Here is a 22,386-nt window from a genome sequence, read left to right as displayed (position 1 = left end):
AGTTTTAACCAGGGAAGCAGAACCTCCATGAGCAATATAAAATAAGGAATTAATTGTAGAGATCACGTTTTACATGATTGTGGGAGTAAGGGGGAAAGCCTATGGAAGGCTGGCTGCCTCTTCATCTACAACTGCTAAAGTCAGAGAAATGAGGAAATCAGAAAAAGAGTTAAGGGGGAAGCAAGGGACAGCGAGGACAAACTGGAACCACATCTGTCTCTCTCTGCCTCTACCCTTGATAACATAATGACTTGCAGAAGGAGCTGGTGCCCTTCACCTTGAATCTGCAAATGTGCCTGGCTCAGGACACTGAGAAGCTAGTGGAAGAGACTTGGTGAGAGCTGCAGGAGCCATGGACCTGCTGCTGACCAAAGGGGCTCAGCAGATCAGTGACCATGTGCATGAGCTAGTGAGGACTCATCCCTGCACTGACCTCAGAGCTTCATTGCTGTTGCTTCATTTAAACCTTCCCGATCACACACAGATTTCTTTTCAAGCCATACCAACATGGAAGGGAATTCTGGGGAACATAGTTCCCTATATATATATATATATATATATATATATATATATATATATATATATATCAAGAAGATATAACAATTATAAATATATATGCACCCAATATTGGAGCACTTATATATATAAAATAAATATTAGCAGAACTAAAAGGAGAAATAGACAGTGATACAGTTATAGTAGAGGACTTCAATATCCTACTTTCAACAACTGATAGATCATTCAGACAGAAAAACAATAAGGAAATACTGGACTTGAATAACACTATAGACCAATAGACCTAGCAGACATATACAGAACATTCCATCCAAAACCAGAAGAAGACACATTCTTTACAAGGCACATGGAACATTCTTCAGGAGAGATTATACATTAGGTCACAAAACAAGTCTTAACAATTTTAATAAGATTGAAGTCATATCAAGTATCTTACCTAACCACAACGGTACGAAACTAGAAATCAAAAATAGGAGAGGGCTTCCCTGGTGGTGCAGCGGTTGAGAATCTGCCTGCTAATGCAGAGGGCTCGAGCCCTGGTCTGGGAAGGTCCCACATGCCGCGGAGCAACTAGGCCCGTGAGCCACAACTACTGAGCCTGCGCGTCTGGAGCTTGTGCTCCGCAACAAGAGAGGCCGCGACAGTGAGAGGCCCACACACTGCAATGAAGAGTGGCCCCCGCTCGCTGCAGCTAGAGAAAGCCCTCACACAGAAACGAAGACCCAACACAGCCAAAAATAAATAAATAAAATTAAAAGTCCAGTTCCTTCCTAACTCTACTAAAAAAAAAAATAGGAAAAAAATTTATAAATATGTGGAAATTAAATGATATACACCTGTACAACCAACCAATGGGTCAAAGAAGAAATCAAGAGGGAAATAAAAAACTATCTTGAGACAAATACAACATACCAAAACTTATGGGATTCATCAAAAACAATCCTGAGGTAAGTTAAGAATGATAAACACCTACATTAAGAAAAAAGAAAGATCTCAAACAATCTAACTTTACACCTCAGGGAATTAGAAAAAAGAAGGAAAAATAAGTCCAAAGTTAGCAGATGTAAGGAAATAAAGATTAGAGATAAATTTCAAAGACACTAGAAAGACAATTAAAAAGATCAACGAAACTAATAGTTGGGGTTTTTTAAAAAGATAAAACTGACAAACCTTTAGCTAGACTAACAAAGAAAAAAAGGGAGGAGACATTACAACTGATACTACAGAAATATAAAGCATCATAAGAGACTGCTATGAACAACTATACGCCAACAAATTGTATATAACCTATAAGAAGTGGATAAAATCCTAGAAACATGCAACCTATCAAGACTGAATCATAAAGAAATAGAAAATCTGAATGGACCGATTGCAAGTAAGGTAATTGATGCAGTAACCAAAGACCTACCAACAAAGAAAAGCCCAAGACCAGAAGCCTTCGTGGGTGAATTCTACCAAACATTTAAAGAAGAACTAGCTACTACTCCTTCTGTCATGGAAAGATGGTGTGTGAAAAATGTAAAAAGAAACTTGGTACTGTTATCACTCTAGATACATGGAAAGATGGTGCAAGGAATATCACAGGAAGTGGTGGAAGAGAGCTGGACAAAAATAAAGCTTTGACCTAAAAAAAAAAGCAAGACTTGATCCACATGGAAAGAATACGTCCTCCACTTGCAGAATTTGTAAAAGTTCTGTGCACCAACTGGGTTCTCATTATTGCCAGTGCTGTGCCTACAAAAAGGGCGTCTGCACTGTGTGGGGAAAAAAATTTGGATACCAAAAACTACAAGCAAACGTCTGTCTAGATGTATTGAAGTTTCTGGCTTTCATATGATTTACTTTTTGCTTTGAATTTTCAAGGCATAACATAGATGTTCAGGTTTCAAAATATGTCTTAAAACAATTAGGTTTAAATCAGGGAAGTTGATTGGTATTCATTCTTCTGTTTTCAAGCAGTTCTGAACTGCAACAGTGTAACTAGTTTTCTGTCTTAAGTTGCTTTTTTTCCTTACAAACATCTTATTGAACTGGAATACATGGCAAATGTAATGAAAAATGATTTTCCCAGTTCTATATGTACTTTTTATTTATCATTATTTATATATTATTTTTATCCTTTCTCTCTACTTTATTTGTAGATATTGCAAAAGTGTGAAGGAGATTATTGATATTTGGCTCTGAACTTGGCATCCAGACATGTAATTCTTCCCTCATTCCCTGTTGGTTGCATAGTTCTCAGAATCAGCAGCCCCTTAATTAATTGCAGCTTCATAGGGAATTTAAATATCTGAGACCTTTATTACTAAATTTTTCCTTAAGTAATTAGCCCAGACCCAAATCAAACACAAGCTGTAGTTATGATATTTTCTATTTGTTCTTGAAGCCAAAGTACCATTATCTTTCATATGAGAATGAGAACACAAGGGATACCCTGTATATGTCCACATGAATACATTGGATTTCAGAAAAATACATATTCCATACATTACCTTGAATTCAAACTGTCATGAAAGCCAGGATAACTATGTGCACCCATGATGATATGCAATGAATGAATCACCACTCTTAGGGAAAGTGCTTTGATGCAGAAACCAAACTTTTTTTTACCTCCTCTACTTCCCCCTCCCCTGCTAAAAATAAATAGAATTTAATTAATTAATTAAAGAAGAATTAATGCCAATATTTCTCAACTTTCCAAACAATTGAAGAGGAGGGAACACTTCCAAACTCATTTTATAAGGTCAGCATTACCCTCATACCAAAGCCAGATAAAGACAGTATAAAAAAAGAAAATTATAGGCCAATATCTCTGATGAACATAAATGCAAAAACCCTCAACAAAATGAGAGAAAACTGAATTAAACAGCACATTAAAAGGATCATGCGGGCTACCCTGGTGGCGCAGTGGTTAAGAATCTGCCTGCCAATGCAGGCAACACAGGTTCAAGCCCTGGTCCAGGAAGATCCCACATGCCGCACAGCAACTAAGCCTGTGCTCTACAACTACCGAGCCTGCGCTCTAGAGCCTGTGAGCCACAACTGCTGAGCCCGCGTGCCACAACTACTGAAGCCCGTGCACCCTAGAGCCCATGCTCTGCAACAAGAGAAGCCACCGCAATGAGAAGTACTGCAATGAAGAGTAGCCCCTGCTCTCCGCAACTAGAGAAAGCCCACGTACAGCAATGAAGACCCAACACAGCCATAAATAAATAAATAAATAAGTTCACTATTGAAAAAAAAAAGGATCATGCACCACAACCAAGTGAAATTTATCCATGGGATGAAAGGAAAATTAAACATATGCAAATCAATAAATGTGATATACTACACTAACAGATTGAAGAATAAGAATTATATGATCATCTCAGTAAATTCCAAAAAAGCATTGACAAAATCCAACATCCTTTTTATGATAAAAACTCTCAACAAATGAGGTATAGAAGGAATGTACCCCAACATAATAAAGGCCATATATGACAAGCCCACAGCTAACATATTCAACAGTGAAAAGCTGAAAACTGTTCCTCTAGATCAGGAACAAGACAAGGATGCCTACCTTCACCACTTTTTTTTTTTTTTTGGAGTAAAATTGCTTTACAATATTGTGTTAGTTTCTGCTGTACAATGAAGTGAATCAGCTATATGTATACCTATATTCCCTCCCTCTTGGACCTCCCTCCCACCTCCCCCATCCCACCCATCTAGGTCGTCACAGAGCACTGAGCTGAGCTCCCTGGGCTATACAGCATGTCCCCTCTAGCTATCTATTTTACACATGGTAGTGTATTTATGTCAAACCTAATCTCCCAATTCATCCCACCCTCCCCTTACCCCGCTGTGTTCACATATCTATTCTCTATGTCTATGTCTCTATTCCTGCCCTACAAATAGGTTCATTTGTACCATTTTTCTAGATTCCACACATATGTGTTAATATATGATATTTGTTTTTCTCTTTCTAGGTTACTTCACTCTGTATGACACCACTTCTATTCAATATAGTGCTGGAAATCCTAGCCAGATCAATTAGACAAGAAAAAGAAATAAAAGGCATACAAATCAGAAAAGAAGTTAAATTCTCCCTGTTTGTAAATGACATAGTCTTACATATAGAAAACTCTAAAGAGTTTGCCAAAAATATGTTAGAATAAATGAATTCAGTAAAGTTGCAGGATACAAAATCAACATGCAAAATTCATTTGCATTTCTATACACTGACAATGAGCTATCTGAAAAAAGAAATCAAGAAACCATCCCATTTATAATAGCATCAAAAAGAATAAAGTTCTAAGGAATATATTTAACCAAGAACATGAAAGGTCTGTACATTGAAAACTATAAGACAGTGATGAAGGAAATTGAAAAAGGACATAAGTAAATGGAAAGATATGTCTTTATGGATTGGAAGACAATATTTTAAAAATATCCACACTACACAAAGGGATCTACACATTCAATTCAATCTCTATCATAATTCTAATGGCATTTTTCACAGAAATAGAAAAGGTAATTCTAAAATTCATATGAAATCACAAAAGACCTTGAATATCCAAAGGATTCTTGAGAAAGAAGAACAAAGCTTAAGGTATCACACTCCTTGATTTCAAACTATACTACAAAGTTATTAGTAATCAAAACAGTATGGTACTGGCATAAAAACAGACACATAGACCAATGGAACAGAACAGAGAACCCAAAAATAAACTCACACACATACAGTCAATTAATCTTTGACAAGGGTGCCAAGAATACACAATGGGAAAAAGATAGTTTCTTCAATAAATGATGTTGGGAAAATCAGACCCTTACACCATACACAAAAATTAACTCAAAATGGATTAAAGACTTAAACGTAAAACCTGAAACCATAAAACTCCTAGAAGAAAACATAGGAGAAAACCTCCCTGACATTGGTTTTGGCAATGATTTTTTGGATTTGACACCAAAAGCACAGACTACAAAAGGAAAAATAAACAACTGGGACTATGCAAACTGAAAAGCTTCTGCACAGCAAAGGAAACAATCAACAAAACGAAAAGGCCACCTACTGAAAAGGAGAAAATATTTGCAAAGCATATATATACTGAGGATAATATCCAAAGTGTGTAAGGAACTCACACAACTCAATAGCAAAAAAATAAATAAATAACCCCATTTAAAAATGGGCAAAGGACCCGAGTTGATATTTTTCCAAAGAAGACATACGATATCCAACAGGTATGTGAAAAGATGCTTGACATCATTAATCATTAGGAAAATGCAAATCAAAACCACAATGAAAAGAAAAAAAAAACCACAATGAGATATCACCTCACACCTGTTAGGATGGCCAACAGGTCATCCTTTTTTTTTTGGCCTTGCTGCACTGCTTATATGATCTTAGTTCCTTGACCAGGGATCGAACCCGGGTCCACGGCAGCGAAAGCACTGAGTCCCCGAGGATGGCTAATATTAAAAAGACAAGAGCTAACAGGTGTTGGGGAGGATATGGAGAAAAGTGAACCCTCGTACATTGTTGGTGGGATGTAAATTGATACAAACATTATGGAAAACAGTATGGAGGTTTTTCAGAAAATTAAAAATAGTACTACCATATGATCCAGGAATTCCACTTCTGGGTAGATATCCAAAGGAAATAAAATCAGTATTTCAAAGATATATGCACTTCCGTGTTAATTGCAGCATTATTCACAATAGTCAAGATATGGAAACAACTCAAGTGTCCATCAATGGATGAATGGATAAAGAAAATGTGGTATAAATATACAATGGAATACAAATATACAATGGAATATTATTAAAAAGAAGGAAATCCTGCTTTGGGACAACATGGATGAACCTGGAGGACATTATGCTAAGTGAAATAAGCCAGACACACTATGAACACAAATAGTGTATAATCTCACTTACATGTGGAATATAAAAAAGTCAAACTCAGGGGCTTCCCTGGTGGCGCAGCGGTTGAGAGTCCGCCTGCCGATGCAGGGGACGCGGGTTTGTGCCCCGGTCCGGAAAGACCCCACATGCCGCGGAGCGGCTGGGCCCGTGAGCCATGGCCGCTGAGCCTGCGCGTCCGGAGCCTGTGCTCCGCAGCGGGAGAGGCCACAGCAGTGAGAAGCTCGCATACTGCAAAAAAAAAAAAAAGTCAAACTCAGAGAAGCATAGAGTATGGTGGTGGTTGCCAGGGGCTGGGAGGTGGGGGAAATGAGATGTTGGCCAAAGGGTACAAATTTCTGGTTATAAGATGAATAAGCTCTAGGGATCAAATGTACAGCATGGTAACTATAGCTAATAATATTGTATACTTGAAATTTGCTAAAAGATTAGATATTAAGTGTTCTCAACACACACACGCACAAAATGGTAACTACAGGAGGTGATGGATATGTTAATTAGCTTGATTGTGGTAACCATTTCACAACGTTTACATATATCAAATCATCACATTGTATATGTTAAATATATAGAAATTTTATTTGTTAATTATACTTCCATAAAACTGGATGAGTCAATAAATAAATATTGTCAGGGAGAAACAAACCAGATGGTCTGACAAAGATGAATCTGTTTTGCACATTTTGAGAGGTAAATTAATTAGCAGAGCAGTAAGTCTATTCATTCTGTCCCTGAGTAGGTCTACTTGAGGTATCAGAGAAAACAATTCCAGTTGTTTCTGGATTCTGAGAAAACCTGAGAGTCGTGAGCTAGAGCATAGGTGATGGGACACACCTGTGTGACGTCTGTTGTCCTTCCATCAGCAGCTGCTTGGTTCATCCAGGTGTGCACCATTTCCCTCATCAGAATTTCTCCACAACCCCCTCAAAACAAGCTCGAACAGCACCACTTTTGACCATGAGGCTTTTTTTTGCCTGGTGTGATTAGCTGGATCCCAGTTCAGAATAACGGTTTTGCGCCAATATTTAAGACTCTGAATCAAACAGTGGAGAGGGCAGAATGATCTGAAAACAATCACAAGTATTGTGAGAACATACCTTGCATTCAGTTTTTTAGTCAACTGAGGCCTAATTAGGAGAATAAGTGTCAAGGATCAGACTGGTCAACTCTCATTTATCAAGTGGCATTTAAAAATTGATGGACTGTTTTATCTCTTATCTGGGTCAGAGTCAGAGGTAAGTTACAGGTACCCCATTTAAAAATATTTTTTAGCCAGGGTGGGAATTCTTGTACAAACCAGTGAAACCCAGAGTGTTAGGTATCTTCTGAGAAGTCAACACATCATACTCCTAATAAGATATCAGTTACTGGGAGTTTGGTTTGATCACATGGGATGTCCCAATAACAAATGTAAAAAGTGGAAATTATTAACTTTTCACAGTCTACTTAAAGCTAATATTATACCAACCCATATAAAATGTAGGAAACTTGCAATTATATAGGCCATTTACCTCATCCTGTACTTTATACTATAGTTGTCATATGTATTATATCTACATATATTACAGACCCCACAATATACTTTTTGCTTTAAACGTTCATGTGTTTTAAAGAAATTGAGAAGAAAAAGAGTATTTTATATTTATATACATATTTTCAGTGCTCCTAGTCCTTTCTGAAGATCTTTAATTTCACCTGGGATCATTTACCTCTAGCCTGAAAACTCCCTTTAGCTTCTCTTATAGTACAGACCTACTGGCAATAAATTCTCTTAGTTTTCATTTATCTGAAATTGTCTATTTCCCCTCCATTCTTGAAGAATATTTTCATTGGATGTAGAATTATGGGTTGACAGATGGGTTGATAGTAATGTCATCGCCATTATTCCAGCACTTTAAAGTTGTTCCATTGTCTTCTGACCTACATTATTTATGATAAGTCAGCAAATTGTACAAGCTTGAACTGAAAGGGACAGTTCTTTAAATCCCCAACTTTCTACAGACAAGAAGCAGGTTGGCAGAGAAAGCTATTCAGTTACAGAAATGAACCATGTTTTATGGGAAAGCATGGATGATTCAGAAGCCAAAGCCAAAAGCCCAAGGGCAGAGCTAAGAGTCATGAAGAACTACTCCCAGGGCCTCTAGACAGCACACACTCCCAGCTCCTGGAGCAGAAGGGAGTAGCACGTGTTCTTAGTGAGATTTCAGAAATGCTATAGACCAGTGCTTGCTGTGTGGGGTTATCTATTGTGGTTACCCTGTCCCTTCCTCACCCTTGCATGCTGGGGGAGCAGGGTGAACTCCTTAGTTCACAGTTCTTCAGATCATGAGGAACTATGCCCAAGAAGCCTCGTCTGCACCTAAATCTGATTTAGTTGACCAGATCCTGGACCTCAAGTCTGGCTGATACCATAAGAGGATGAGACTTTGGGTGGGGGGTACTACGTTTGTTCCCTTTCTTAATTTTTTCCCCTGAAGTTAATAATTGCCTTTGTACCTACCCAAACTTTCCAAATCTCCACCAGGTCAATCCCATTAGGGAACATATCAGTTCCTTTTTTTTTTTTTTTTTTTCTCTTTTTCATCCCTCCTTGATATACCCATTTTCCTTTCTCTGGGATAGTTGCTCTCTAAGCACCACTGTCATCCTGGGATGTCCCTTTAACTGTCATCCTTGGAATTCCATTTGCCTCTCTCCTGGTTTGGATTCCCTGTCCTGGGTCTCACATCTTCCTCTTTCTTGATTTACATCTTGTTTTGGTGTAGCAAATCCTCCAGTTGTTTCATCTGATTGAAAAGACAGCTCAGTGGCACAGTGTATCATGATGACAGTGTGACACTGTCAGCATTCCTGTCTCTTTTGTCACAGTGTTCCAGTGAAGGCTGCTCTCTTTGTTTGGGGCACAGCTGCCATTCTGGAATCTCCCTTCACCAGCATACTGCAGATTCCCTTCTCTCTTCTGAGTTTCATCTCTGTTTTCCACAGCCCATATTTCCTACTTTCTTGGTTTATTCCTTCTTTTTTTTTTTTTTAAATTTTATTTATTTATTTATTTTTTGCGGTACGCGGGCCTCTCACTGTTGTGGCCTCTCCCGTTGCAGAGCACAGGCTCCGGACGCGCAGGCTCAGCGGCCATGGCTCACAGGCCCAGCTGCTCCGCAGCACGTGGGATCCTCCCGGACCGGGGCACGAACCTGTGTCCCCTGCATCGACAGGCGGACTCTCAACCACTGCGCCACCAGGGAAGCCCGGTTTATTCCTTCTTTAGTCAGAGAACATCTTCCCCTAGTGGCTTCCCAAAAATCATGCCTTGGGGGTAAATTTTCTGAGAAATTCCATGTTTGAAAATGTCTTTATTTCACTCTCACGCTGGAGTCAGTGTCATAGCTATTGCTTCTTGATGACGTTTCCTTCCCTCCTCCTTTCTGCTAACAACCTTTGTCCTGTGGTCACATAGTGGCCATGCGACCAGCCTGGGCTACTTGTGGGACAGTTAATGTCCTTCCGTAGGATTGCTCACACTGAGTGGGGCAGAGGAGGAGCTGTAGCCCACTTAGCTGGCATTCCTTGAGGAAGAGACTCCAGTGTGCCTGGCTCCAGGAGTCACCTTGGAGACTGGAGAATGCATCACCACCAGAGAGTGGCAGCACATCCTGGGGCTAAGATGGAAAGCCATCTGCACCACCCTGGGTCCTGAAGCTCTTCCTTCAACTGGAGCATCACAGGAAGGTCCCATGAACTGGGTCCCATGAACCAGGACCAAAGGTCCCATGAATACTTGTTGTGTTCCATGAGTCTCAGTTGGAGATTAATCCTTTGTCAGTTGCTTCATTTTCAAAAATTTTCTCCCATTCTGAGGGTTGTCTTTTCGTCTTGTTTATGGTTTCCTCTGCTGTGCAAAAGCTTTTAAGTTTCATTAGGTCCCATTTGTTTATTTTTGTTTTTATTTCCATTTCTCTAGGAGGTGGGTCAAAAAGGATCTTGCTGTGATTTATGTCATAGAGTGTTCTGCCTATGTTTTCCTCTAAGAGTTTGATAGTGTCTGGCCTTACATTTAGGTCTTTAATCCATTTTGAGTTTATTTTTGTGTATTGTGTTAGGGAGTGTTCTAATTTCATTCTTTTACATGTAGCTGTCCAGTTTTCCCAGCACCACTTATTGAAGAGGCTGTCTTTTCTCTGTTGTATATTCTTGCCTCCTTTATCAAAGATAAGGTGACCATATGTGCATAGGTTTATCTCTGGGCTTTCTATCCTGTTCCACTGATCTATATTTCTGTTTTTGTGACAGTACCATACTGTTTTGATTACTGTAGCTTTGTAGTATAGTCTGAAGTCAGGGAGCCTGATTTCCCCAGCTCCATTTCTTCTTTCTCAAGATTGCTTTGGCTATTCGAGGTCTTTTGTGTTTCCATAAAAACTGTAAAATTTTTTGTTCTAGTTTTGCTGTCACCTACTTTTGAGAGAAATCCACATGACTGCAGAAGCCCTCCTAGATGATCACTCCTGAACATTCTGCAAGCTTTTCTTTTGGATGGTCACTCCTGAACATTCTGCAAGCTTTCCTTTTTAAATTTCAAAACAACAGCTTTTCTGCTGTTGTTTTGAAATTTAACTTCTTTCAGTCATTATATTTTCTAAAACTCTTTATACACATTCTTTTAAAATTTCCCCTTATATTATGAGCATTTTCCACATTTACCCACTCTCCATGGAAATGTCATTTTTTATTAATTATATTCAAAGGAAGTTTTATTTACCATCATCCAACAAATTTTTGTTTTTGTTTTGTTTCTGCAATTATAAATGACCTGGCCACTGACATCTTCATGCTTTTTCTGTATTTAGGATTTTCCTCTTAGAATAGATTTCCAATGATGAATTCACTGAGTCAAAGGAAATAACTATTTTTAAAAGACTGACAGACCAATTTATGGAAGGGTTGTGCCAGTTCCATGCCCACCAGCTGGGGCATTTCCCCACGTCCTTGACTAACAGCATTCCAAGGTCAAGCTAACTCCACACAGGAGAACAGTATCTCCTTGCTGTGGCTTTGATTTGCATTTCTTTAATCACTGATGCTGAACATTTCTCAAAAAGTCTATAAGCCAAATTGCTTTCCTCTTCCGAGACTAGTCTGCGTCCTTTGTTCTTTTCATCTTTAGGGGCTCAGGGTTTTTCTGATCAATTTCTTAAGCACTCTGGACAATAATGTTGTCATCATTTGGCCACATTTCCTGCAAATATTTTTCCTATTGTTTGCTATTTTATTTTGAAGCCAACTTTGCTTGTATTTTTTTAGTTTATGGGCCACATCTCTTTTCTTTTGTGTTGTGTACTGTGACTTCTAACATTAGAAAACATGCCCCCTTCCAGAGTTGATAGATACCCACTTTTTTTTTTTTTTTAAGGAGAAACTGATAAAACATATTTATGTCTCTGAATCCCTCTGGATTCCAATCCTCCTCACCTATTTGGTGGCAGGAGTAAGGAAGGGACCTAGCTTCCTGCTCACTCTGCACCCCTACCCCCAGCTCCCTGCTCAGTTGGGGGTCCACAGGCTCCGGGCCAACGGGTGTCCAGGGTACACGGGTGCTCTTTCTCTAGTCACTGGAGTCATCAGGAGCCCAACCTTCCCCGGTGTCCCCACTTTCTGATCACCTCTCGACTTTTGTTGCTTGCTTGATTTCAAGGCACAGCCTTCTTAGAATTGGCTTTTAAAAGCAAAGGCAGAGAAAACCGAGAAGGACCTGAGAGTAAGTGGTCGGCCCAAAAGAATCTGAAAGGCCTCTGAGATCCTGGGAATTAATCATCAGGTGCCTGGAGAAATGTGGTTACCCTGACGTTCTGAAACACTTTCCAAAGTTTATGATTAGACATTTTTGATTTAATTCTGTCTTGCCATCTCCTCCACACCGTTCACCTTGATGTTCCCCATAACTGGACAGTGCTGGGCACCCAACGTGCTCAAAAAACACTTGCGGACTGAATGACCGAATGATTCTAGAATTCCTCTTCCCATACTCTGCTCCTCCCTCCCCGAGGGACCCCACTCGCCCAGACACCCCACCGGGAACTCCGGGACACAGGACACAGGGGTCGCAGAGAAGGGACAGGGGAGGCAGGGGGGCGAGAAAAGGCGGGTCAGCGCCTGGGTGGCAGTCACGAATTCAGGGTGACGCCTCCTCCCCCTCACAGGGCTGATGGAGAAGCAAAGTGAGAATTGGGGTGAGGGGGTCAGGAGAGGAGGACAACGGACGGTGGGAGTGCTCGCGATGTGTGTGTGGGGGAGGTGGGAGGAATGGGAAGAAGAGGGACAGTGAGGAGGTGAGAGACCCGCCCCCCGCACCCCCCCTCAGCATCCTGCCCGGCCCGCCCGGCGCTGCTGCAGGCGGCCACTAGAGGGCAGAACTGCGCTGACCAGGAGCTCCCGCGAAGGCCAAGGCAAGAGGGCGGGGGTTGCCTGACACCCAACCCAGCCCCGGAGACCGCGACCCCGGCTCCGACTACCCCCCGGGGCGTACCGTAGCACACCCAGGCCACGCTCGCACCCACTGCGCAGGCGGGGAGGCTGAGGCAGGGCTCTGCCTCTTATCCTGCGCTCCCCATCCCAGTTCTGGAGGGGATCTGCCGGTCCTGGTCCCTTCCTCCGGCCAAAATCCGAACCGCCGCCTGGGCGGGCAGTGGCCGCCGAGACCCGACTCCGCCTCTGACGTCAGCCCCATACCCCAAATAACTTCCTCCCGGAGTCGCTTCCGTGGCGGCCGCAAGTCCCGGACACGGCCAGCCGCGCCCAGGGCAGGGTTACCCGGGGACGGTCATCCCGGCCCGGCCTTCCCAGAACCAGCTTCCGCCCCGCCCACCCCGGCCCTCGGGTTCCGGGAAGCCCACCCCCCCGGCCCCGGCCCAGGGGAGGAGGGTGCCGCCCCGGGGACGGGAGGGAGGCAGGGGAAGGGAGGTCATGGCCACCTTGGGGCCGGTTCTGGGACTGCTGGGACGCACTTCCTGGAGGGAGGGCCGGTGAGAGCGCTGGGGTCGACTGGGGACCCCGCTCCGGACTCCTTCCCTGCTCTCCTTTGTTCCATAAGCACAGGTGACCTGGACTTTTCCGTGCCCATCCCCCCTCCCCCCAAAAGTGTAAGCCCCAGTCCTGGACTCTGTTTCTTTCACTGATGTCCAGTACATAGTAGATGCTCAATAAATATGAATGAACAAATGAATGAATGAAACAGGAAGGGTCTCATGGGCAGACTGTAGTCAGCTTATGTGGGGCCTGTGGTCAGTTGGGGGATGCGGTCAGCCATGGTGGGGGTTGGAACCCCATGCCACAAGCACCTAAATGGGGCAGATGCACCTTGGCCCCCAAACCCCAAGGTGTCTTAGGGTGAGGGGTCTGGCCCCTTGGGGTTCAGGGCCAGGTCATGGAGGAGTCGGGGTTCTGGGGTGCCTCCTTCCTGCTGAGAGGAACTGGGCGGGCCAGGCTGACAGGTCCAGTGGCATAGCCAAGCTGACACTCATCTCCAGCATATAACCCCACTTCATGGAGCCCCGAATGTTGTGCTAGTGTTCACGGAGCTCCTGCCACTGCTGTCCCCTGCCCGTCGGGCACTGCAGCCAGGCCAAGACCATGAGGCAGGTGCCGGCTGTGGCCCTGCTCCTGCTCCTGCTGCTGCTGCGGTTTGGTGAGTCCTAGAGGCTGCAGGGCCCCTCTCTCCTACCTGGAGCTGTAGCTAAGCCCCCCACTCCCTGGCCAGGCCTGGGGCTGCAGCACGGGCCTCTCCTCCCTGCCCCAGGGGGAAGGTTCCAGACATCCCACCTGGGGGAGTGAAGTGGGGAAGTTGGATTGGGGTGTGGATGCAGGCCCGGGAGGAGCCCAGAGGCAGTAACCATAACCCTGCTTCCCTTGCCTTGGGCAAGCACGGCCAAGCTCTGGGCTTGGCGCTTCTGCTTCCTCTCATCTGGGCCTCTCTCCCTTCTCCAAGGGCTGCATGGGTGCAGGATCTGAACTCAAAACCCCTGCCCTCCAATCCCTGGGCCACTGTTCGCTGGGCCCGGGAGAGGTAGCTGAGCTGCTGCCTGAGCCTGGGATCCTTGGGAGGCTGGTGAGGGCTTAGCAGGGAGCAGGGGGACAGGGGTGCAGGCTCCAGCTCCCACCAGAGAGGGAGGGTATGGGAGGAGCAGGCCCTGAACCCCTGTCCCCTCTCCCAATCATGGGTCAGGGTTAGCAGGTGCCAGCCAGGGGACCCACCTGCAGGCCCCTCCCAGTGGGCGGGCTGCTCTCTGCCAGGGAAACTCTCCCGCATTCCTGGGCCACCTCACTTCCCTGTCCTTAAGTCACCTCCCAGGGCCAGGCCGGGTCACCCCAGGCTGCAACTCAGCCAGGGCTCCAGGCTTTCCACCAGGGGAGGAGGGCACCAGGGCGGCACCTTGGTGGGGAGGCCCCAGCCTCCCTGGGCTCCACAGGGCCTCTCCAGGTCTCGCTGCCCCGCCTACCTCCCCTGGCCTCCTGGTTCAAGAACCACAGCGTTCTTTGAGGGAGCCCATCTCCGCCAGGGTGTGTAACACTGTGATTGCTCCTGGTGGGTTGAGAAACCAAGGTCATTGCCAAAATGGAAACAGCGGCCTGCACTTGGCTCTCAAACAGCTGTGACCAGAGGCCTGAACTCCTTCAACACTGTCCTTGCCCCTCATCCCTGGCTGTTCCCTCCTAGAGCCTTGGGTCTCTCCTATCCCCACTAGCAACTAGCTACAGGAGCATGAGGGCCCTGGGCCCAGAGGAGGGGCCTGACACCCCCACCAGCTCACCCAGCCCCTATAGGACACCCACCCTGCAGAGTTCAGGTCTCCACATCACCCCTTCCCGGTCAGCCGTGCTCCCACAGCTGCTCCCATTCTCTCCCTCTTATACATTCCCCGGGCTCAGGCCCCCTGGATGTGGGCTCTGCCTTCACAGAGCTCCTGAGCCCATAGGTGAGATGAGACAACAATTCTACCCCCAGGGCAAGGTAAGCAGAGCTCTGTGAGGCCAGGCAGGAGGACAGAAAGCTCAGAAGAGGGAGCCAGCCTTCCCAGACAGTGCAAGCGAGGAGGGCTGCCTGGAGGAGGAGGCATTTCAGTTAGGCCTGATCTGGATTAGGACCATATAGAATCTGGATTTGTAGACACCAGGAGGAAAGGGGTGCTGTGGGCAAACACTCAGAGGCCAGAAGGCTCAATCCAAATGAGAAGCAGAGTTGCATTAGGCTGGGGTGAGGAAGACTGCAGAGCTCTAACGGGGTAGGGGGTGGGTGTGCTGCCAGGCAGGGTGGGAGTGCCCTTGATCCTGGGAGCAGGCAGTGGAGGATCCATCTGCATGTATGGGAGGGGGGATGGCTGTGGGGAGAATCTGGACAAGGCTCTGGAAAAGTCCCACAGGGAGGGAACAAGCCTGAAAGCACGTTAATGCCGGCGAGGACAAGGTGAATGGGAGAATCTTGCCAGCAGAAGCATCAGCCTTAGAAAGAGCATGGGGTCTGGTGTTATCAATCTAATTAAATCATATTATACTAAGATGAGGGGCTGGAGGGAACTGCCCTCCTGGGGGTATTTGCATTTTAAAAAGGCACCTCATTAACACAAATCAATGTCCAGGCAGAATTCCTGCTCCCCCCCACCCCCCGCTGGCCTGGGCTGACTACTTCCACCCTCACATTTCTGCTTGGCACCTCTACTTTGAAGAGTGGCCAGTCCTGCCTGTGCCTCCTCAGGCCCCTCCTCCTCCTCTTGCTCCAAGCACAGCTCCCCCCCACACCGCTTCTTCATCCAGCACCCCCAGCATTGGGGAGTGCACCCCTTAGACTGCAAGAATGGGGGTCCTGTAAAAATCCCCAGGGTCCTTGGGCACCCCATAGAGAGGCGTGGCTCAGCCTGGTCGTTTCCTGCCCCCAGGGCCCCTCAGCTGCCTGGAACTGGTTACCAAGAGGGGCTGGTGTATAGGGGGAATACTGAGGGCTGAGGTGGGGAGAGGCTGTCCTGAGCCCCCCACCCCAGCTCTGATCAGATCTGCCCCCAGTGAACCAGATATGTGAGTGGGGCTCTCTCTACAGGGCGGGTATTTCTGGAGTGTTGCTGGCACTGGGCTGGGGACTGTCGGCCTGGCTGGGGTTTCCGGGCTGGGGGGGGGGTGGGTCCTGTCAAAGCCAAGTAGCAGGCCCTGTGCCTATGTCCAGAGACATGGGGGCAATGGATCCTGGGGAGATGGAGGCCATTACCGAACGGTTCCACCCTCACACCTCCCCTGTCCCTCCCATGGGCAGGGATGCCATGGCCCAGCAGGGTGCCCTGGGCTCCAACTGCAAGCATGCTGGAATGTCTGAGAGAGGGGTTGGCTCCTGGGAATCTGGAATCTTGGAAGGACTGACCCACAACCACTGGCTGGCCTTTCTCTACTCCCCCGAGACCCAAGTATCTGGGCTGTCGCCCCAGGACTCCAGCCAGACATGGAGCCCCGCTCCCTTTATCTCGTCCTTCATCCCAGCCCCGGGCTGGTGGAGAGGGATGGGGAGGGAGATCCCACAGCACCAGGGCCGAAGGCTGGATGCTCCGCAGAGCTTCTGACCAGGACGAGTGTGGGGTGTGGAGGGAAGGCCCTGTGGGGACAAGAAGGAGTCCTCCTGCCCCAAACAGGAGAGTCAGCCCTGACAGGGTCCCCTCACTGGCATCTCCTGATTGTTTCCCCCTGTGGCAAGGGGCTTGTCTGCCCTTGCAGGTGAGCTCTGGCCCACATGTCTGGCCTGTACACATCTCGGGGGCCAGACCTGTGGGGAACTGAAGGCTGCTGGCCTCTCCTGCCAGGTCCCCCTGTGGGCTGTCCTGCTGAGTGCTCAGGAGGTTGCGTGTGGAGCAGATGAGGGGCTACGCTGACCAGCAGTGGTGGGTGGGGCGGGGAGGAGCAGACCTCAGCTTCAGCTAAGTTGGCTGATCACCCTCTTTTTTCTCATTTCCAGGGACTCAGGAGGCTGAGGCATTAACTGGTAAGCATCCAAGTCCCCTGGGTCGGGGGATAGGAGTGGGCTTGTCTGAGAGCTGCAAGACTAATCAGAAACCCACACCCTCACACACCCCCGGAATGAGACCCAGAATGAATGGGCCGGGCACAGGGAATCCCACAGTGCAGGAAAGTCGTGGAGCCCAGGCAGGAGTGGAGGGGGAAGGTCTGACACACAGTGCAGGTGGCACAAGAGGGCCATCAAGGCAGGAAGCATGGAGAAGGGGGGCAGGGAAAGCAACAGAAAAAAAGGTAAAGACAGAGTTGGAAGACCACTCACCTACCCTACGTGGGACCCTCCCAACACCCACTGACCTTCCAGGAGCCCATTTGTCAGGCTCTGTGATAAGACCTTTACCCGTGTTATCTCACTCCCCGCCCCAGGTAGGTCTGATGTCACCATTTCACAGGTGAAGGGAGTGGGGCCCATGGTGGTGGGGGACTTTCCCAGAGCTGGGAAGGGTCTGCCTGTGTCAGAGGCTGACCTGATGCCCAGGCCTCTGACTTGCCTAAGGTCCCCAAGCAGGTCAGGGGCAGGGAGGCCGGGAAGTGAACAGAATGTGAAAGTGTGGGTTTGGGGGTATGGAATCAGAGTCGATGGAACTGGCCCCCAGTGAGCGCACCCCTGGCTGTGTTCCCCTAGCCTGCGGAAGCCCAAGGATGCTGAACCGGATGGTGGGCGGGCAGGACACCTTGGAGGGCGAGTGGCCGTGGCAGGTCAGCATTCAGCGAAATGGAAGCCACTTCTGCGGGGGCAGCCTCATCACAGAGCGCTGGGTCCTCACTGCAGCGCACTGCTTCTCCAAGTGAGTTGGCTGAGCCCCGACGCTCCCCCTCCCCACCCCCTCGCCAGCACAGCCAGCCTCCCTCCCCACCAGGGGCGCAGACAATGCAGACAGGACAACACCTCCCACACCTCCCCAACCCCGCAAAACGCCCAGCTTCAGCACCGCGGACAGAGCCGACCCGCTGCAGTGTGGGGCGCTCAGGCTGACTACCTATGGGGGGCGGGTTCGGTCTGCATTATCTGAGCTTTCCCTACCAGAGCTCCCTTTAGGTCCAACCTTGGGGCCAGCTTCCAGCAGCAACCCCTGCTTCCTGGCTCTTGCTCCAGAGGGAGTAGGCGGCTTGCCTAAGGTTAGGCCCAACCCCCAGATGCACCCTGGTGGGTGATCATCTCCTTCAACCCTCACAGCAAGCCTTTCAGGTGGGGAATGTTAGTGTCCCCATTTTACAGACAAGGAAGCTGAGTCACAGAGAACTTGCTGGGTGACTTGCCCACGGTCGCCAGGCTGGCCGGGGTATAGCTGGGAATTAAAGTCAGGAATTAAAGCTGCTTCAGTTTCTACCCCCTTACCCACCTCATCCTGATGTATGTCCCACTGGAGATTACTTTTTTGAAGACAATGTACAGAGAGATGTTGGCACCATGGGGAGCCCAACTCCTCCCTCTTTCCCATCTCCATTTAACTTCCACCAACTCCACCTGTGAAGCCCTTGTGGGGCTGCCTCACACCAGCTCTCTGCTCTCCCACCAGCACCTCTGAAACATCCCTGTGCCAGGTCCTGCTGGGGGTGCGGCAACTGGTGAAGCCAGGGCCGCATGCCATGTACACCCGGGTGAAGCAGGTCAAGAGTAACCCCCTGTACCAAGGCATGGCCTCTAGTGCCGATGTGGCTCTGGTGGAGCTGGAGGCACCTGTGACCTTCACCAATTACATCCTCCCTGTGTGTGTGCCTGACCCCTCAGTCATCTTTGAGATGGGCATGAACTGCTGGGTCACCGGCTGGGGCAACCCCAGTGAACAAGGTAATGGGGCAGGGCCAGGAGAGAATGCGGGACATGCCTAGAGAAGGCAGCGTGGGGGCCACTCTGAACCAACAATCTTTTTCTGTTGATATTGGTGCACATGATCTCTACTCAAATGGGTGGAGTAGGTATGGGAAAGGGGCAGTAGACTCAGGAAGAGGAGGCATGGGGAAGTGGAGAGTGGGGAATAGAAAGAGCCCAGGCTGGTGGGTAGGAGGAGGGAAGAAGGAATTCTGTCTCACAAAGCCCCCAGCCAGAAGAGAAGGTCTAAACGCAAGCAAGAATGGGAAGGGACAGAGTTGTGGTTCTCAAGAACCCAGGGCCCCGGAGTCCTTAGTAAGACTGTCCACTGAGTCGCAGGCTGTGTCTCCCCTCCCTAGACCACCTGCCCAACCCCCGGATCCTGCAGAAACTCGCTGTGCCTATCATTGACACGCCCAAGTGCAACCTGCTCTACAGCAAGGATTCTGAGCCCGGCTTCCAGCCGAAAACCATCAAGGACGACATGCTGTGTGCTGGCTTCGCCGAGGGCAAGAAGGACGCCTGCAAGGTAGGGACCAGGGTGGGCCGTGCCAAGGCTGAGCCCTGCTCCCCAGACCCCAGTCAAGGTGGAAGCCAGCCCACCTGGGACAAGGGATAAGGCCCCAGGAGGCGGGCCCATGGGGTCAGGACAGGGCTGTGCATTTGACCAGCTGGGAAAGCAGATTCCTGGACCCCACCCGGGGGAGTCAGGCAGCAGGTCTGCAGTGGGACCCAGGAAACTGCATTTTCAACACACTCTCCTGAGATGAATCAGGGTGGATAGTCTGGGGATGTTAGAGAAATGGGCACCCCAGGTCAGAGAGGAAGGACTGGGTGGCGGGGTGGGGGTGGGGGGGTGGGTCCTGGGCAGGGAAGAACAGATAAAGGGAGGCAGACAGGCATGTGTGCACCCATGTAGCTGCAAAGCCTGGCTCTTGTGCCTCCGTGGACTCTAACGGTACCTCTTCTTCACCTGCAGGGAGACTCGGGGGGCCCCCTGGTGTGCCTTGTGGGTCAGTCATGGCTGCAGGCTGGGGTGACCAGCTGGGGTGAGGGCTGCGCCCGCCGGAACCGCCCAGGTGTCTATACCCGGCTCACCTCCCACCATAACTGGATCCATCGGATCATCCCAGAACTGCAGTTCCAGCGGCCTAGCTCGGGTGGCCAGAAGCGGGACCCCCGGGGCCAGCAGCCCCTCGGTCGGAACTTTGCACCCTGCCTGGCAGCCCATGCCATCCTCCTGGTCCTCATGGCCCTGCTCACCTTCCTCTGAGCTGCGCTCAGGCCAGTGGGCCAGTGGCGCCCCGGAGCCTATGATGTACATTTGTAAATAGCTCTCCAATTCTCCCTACTCTCTAACGCCCACTTATTTTTATTTATGTTCACTCTCCAATAAAACCCTAACCTCAGAGCCGGCTGCCTGGGTGTAGACCCTCGGGGAAGGATGGGGCCGGTGCTGGGCAGGGGGTGTGGCGGATGAGGCTCCCCAGTGGAAGGAGCTACAGCAGGCACATTGGAGGCTAGACATCACCGAGTCCTGTGACACCTGTGGCCTGACCCCCTCACAGGGGCTTCCCTGACCCGCCCCCCCGCCTCAGCATCCTTGCCAACGTGGTCGTCACCATGAGTGTTGCCAAGGGGTGCCCTGTTCTGGGCACTGGGGGCAGCAACAGACACTGGCAGGGGGCCCGGCAGAGGGTCCTGAAGGAGGGGGGCTCTGCGGGGTGTGGGGGAGCACAGCCCCCACTGCCTATGTCTGAATCACCCTGAACTTCTCTTGGCTGTCACACAGAGGAGGCAAGGCCCAGGCCATTCGGGGCCGTGGAGGTCAGCAGGACAGGCCCCCCACTGAGACAGGCCAAAGCTTCAGCAGCTCCCTGGGCCAGGACCCCCTCCTCCTTCCTTCTGCAAAGTTTGGGGTTCAGGCCATCCTTGCAGCAGTCTTTAATGGTTTCTGCGAGGATCCCTGGGGAATTCAGGAATGAGCTGCAATCCTGCACAGAGAGCCTGGTGCTTGGCCCTGTCTCCAGGGGCCCCACCCCAGCTCTGCTGCCCCCTCTCGTTCCTTGTCCTGTCAGTAGCTCCACGCCATCCCCCTCCCAGTCCTCCCGTGACGGCCTGTGGCCACCAGGAATCCAGCAGAAATAGGTCTCAGAGCCCAGGCCCCAGCTCGTTCTGGCCCTGCCTGTCCTGGCCGCGATGGTGCGGCTGCCCACGGAGGTGGCCCCGGGTTCTCAGCCTGGCCCAGCATGTCCACGGCAGGCCTTCTGCAGTCGGACGGCCAGCTCCCCAGTGTGGGCTGATTCCTGAAAGGCACCCAGCCTCCTGCCGTGCTCAGTGACCATGAACAGACGAAGAGGCCTGAGAGGGCAGGGCCTCGCACACCACACACGCACACCCATGCTCACATGCTAGTACATGCACACACTTGCACACCCACACACAGAGAAACATGCACACGTACGTGAGCACGTGCACAGGCCCAGCTGGCCCGGCAGGTGCTGGGAGAACGCAGGCCTGGCTATTTATGGAACGTATCAATAAGCACTTAGCAGGCACCTGCTGTGGACCGGCCCCGGGAATGGAGTGGGGAACACACACTGAATTCGCCTCTGCTCTGCTTTGCCTGGGCATGTTCCTGCCAGGCAGGGAGCACTGCTTGGTGGCCCTCCAGGGACTGAGCCATCTGAGGGCTTTTTCTCCAGAGCAGAGATGGATTCCGAGTCCCGGCGGGGAAGGTGGGGGTGCGGGGCAGCGGGTGCACTGAGGCCTGATGGGGGGACGACCGGGCTGTGGGTGTCCTGAGAGTGGCCCCAGGGACAAGTTCTGGGTCATCTTGGCTGGGAGCAGGGGCTGGCCTGGGTCCTGCAGCTTGGGAGAGAGGCGACCCTGCTGTGGGGAATAGAAAGAGCTTCAGGTCCTGCAGTGATATGGGGGTCAGAGGAGGTTAGGTGGCCCATCTGCCACGTCTGTGGTGAGAGGCCAGGATGGAGCCCAGGTGAGGGCCAGGCCCCCCTTGGAGGAGGACTTGCCACCCTGCCCCTGCCTCCTCTTCCTGCTGTCTTAGCTTTCTGAGTGCCCTGGGGTCCCCCATCACCCCACCATCCTCCTGCCTC

The 22,386-nt window shown here is 49.2% G+C and overlaps 1 protein-coding gene and 1 pseudogene across 2 annotated transcripts; both read left to right on the top strand.

The window, feature by feature from the left end:
• The first annotated feature begins 2,018 nt into the window (after positions 1-2,018).
• LOC307198701 (cysteine-rich PDZ-binding protein-like) lies at positions 2,019-2,324 on the top strand (annotated as a pseudogene). The gene has a single exon. The product of its transcript is annotated as a cysteine-rich PDZ-binding protein-like (transcript).
• An 11,312-nt stretch (positions 2,325-13,636) lies between these two features.
• PRSS27 (serine protease 27) lies at positions 13,637-20,586 on the top strand (the record flags this gene model as incomplete). Its single annotated transcript, XM_079944414.1, is given in 9 exon segments — positions 13,637-13,669; positions 13,938-13,946; positions 13,948-13,974; positions 13,978-14,095; positions 17,399-17,425; positions 18,083-18,245; positions 18,978-19,249; positions 19,630-19,799; positions 20,250-20,586. Coding segments are annotated over 9 exon segments (1,113 nt in total). The 3' UTR covers positions 20,544-20,586.
• Between the last annotated feature and the right edge of the window lie 1,800 nt (positions 20,587-22,386).

Source organism: Stenella coeruleoalba (genome assembly GCF_951394435.1).
Source record: "Stenella coeruleoalba genome assembly, chromosome: 15".
NCBI classification, from domain to species: Eukaryota; Metazoa; Chordata; class Mammalia; order Artiodactyla; family Delphinidae; genus Stenella; species Stenella coeruleoalba.
The sequence above is the reverse complement of the archived record's forward strand: the minus strand, read 5'-3'. Positions and strand labels throughout refer to the sequence as shown.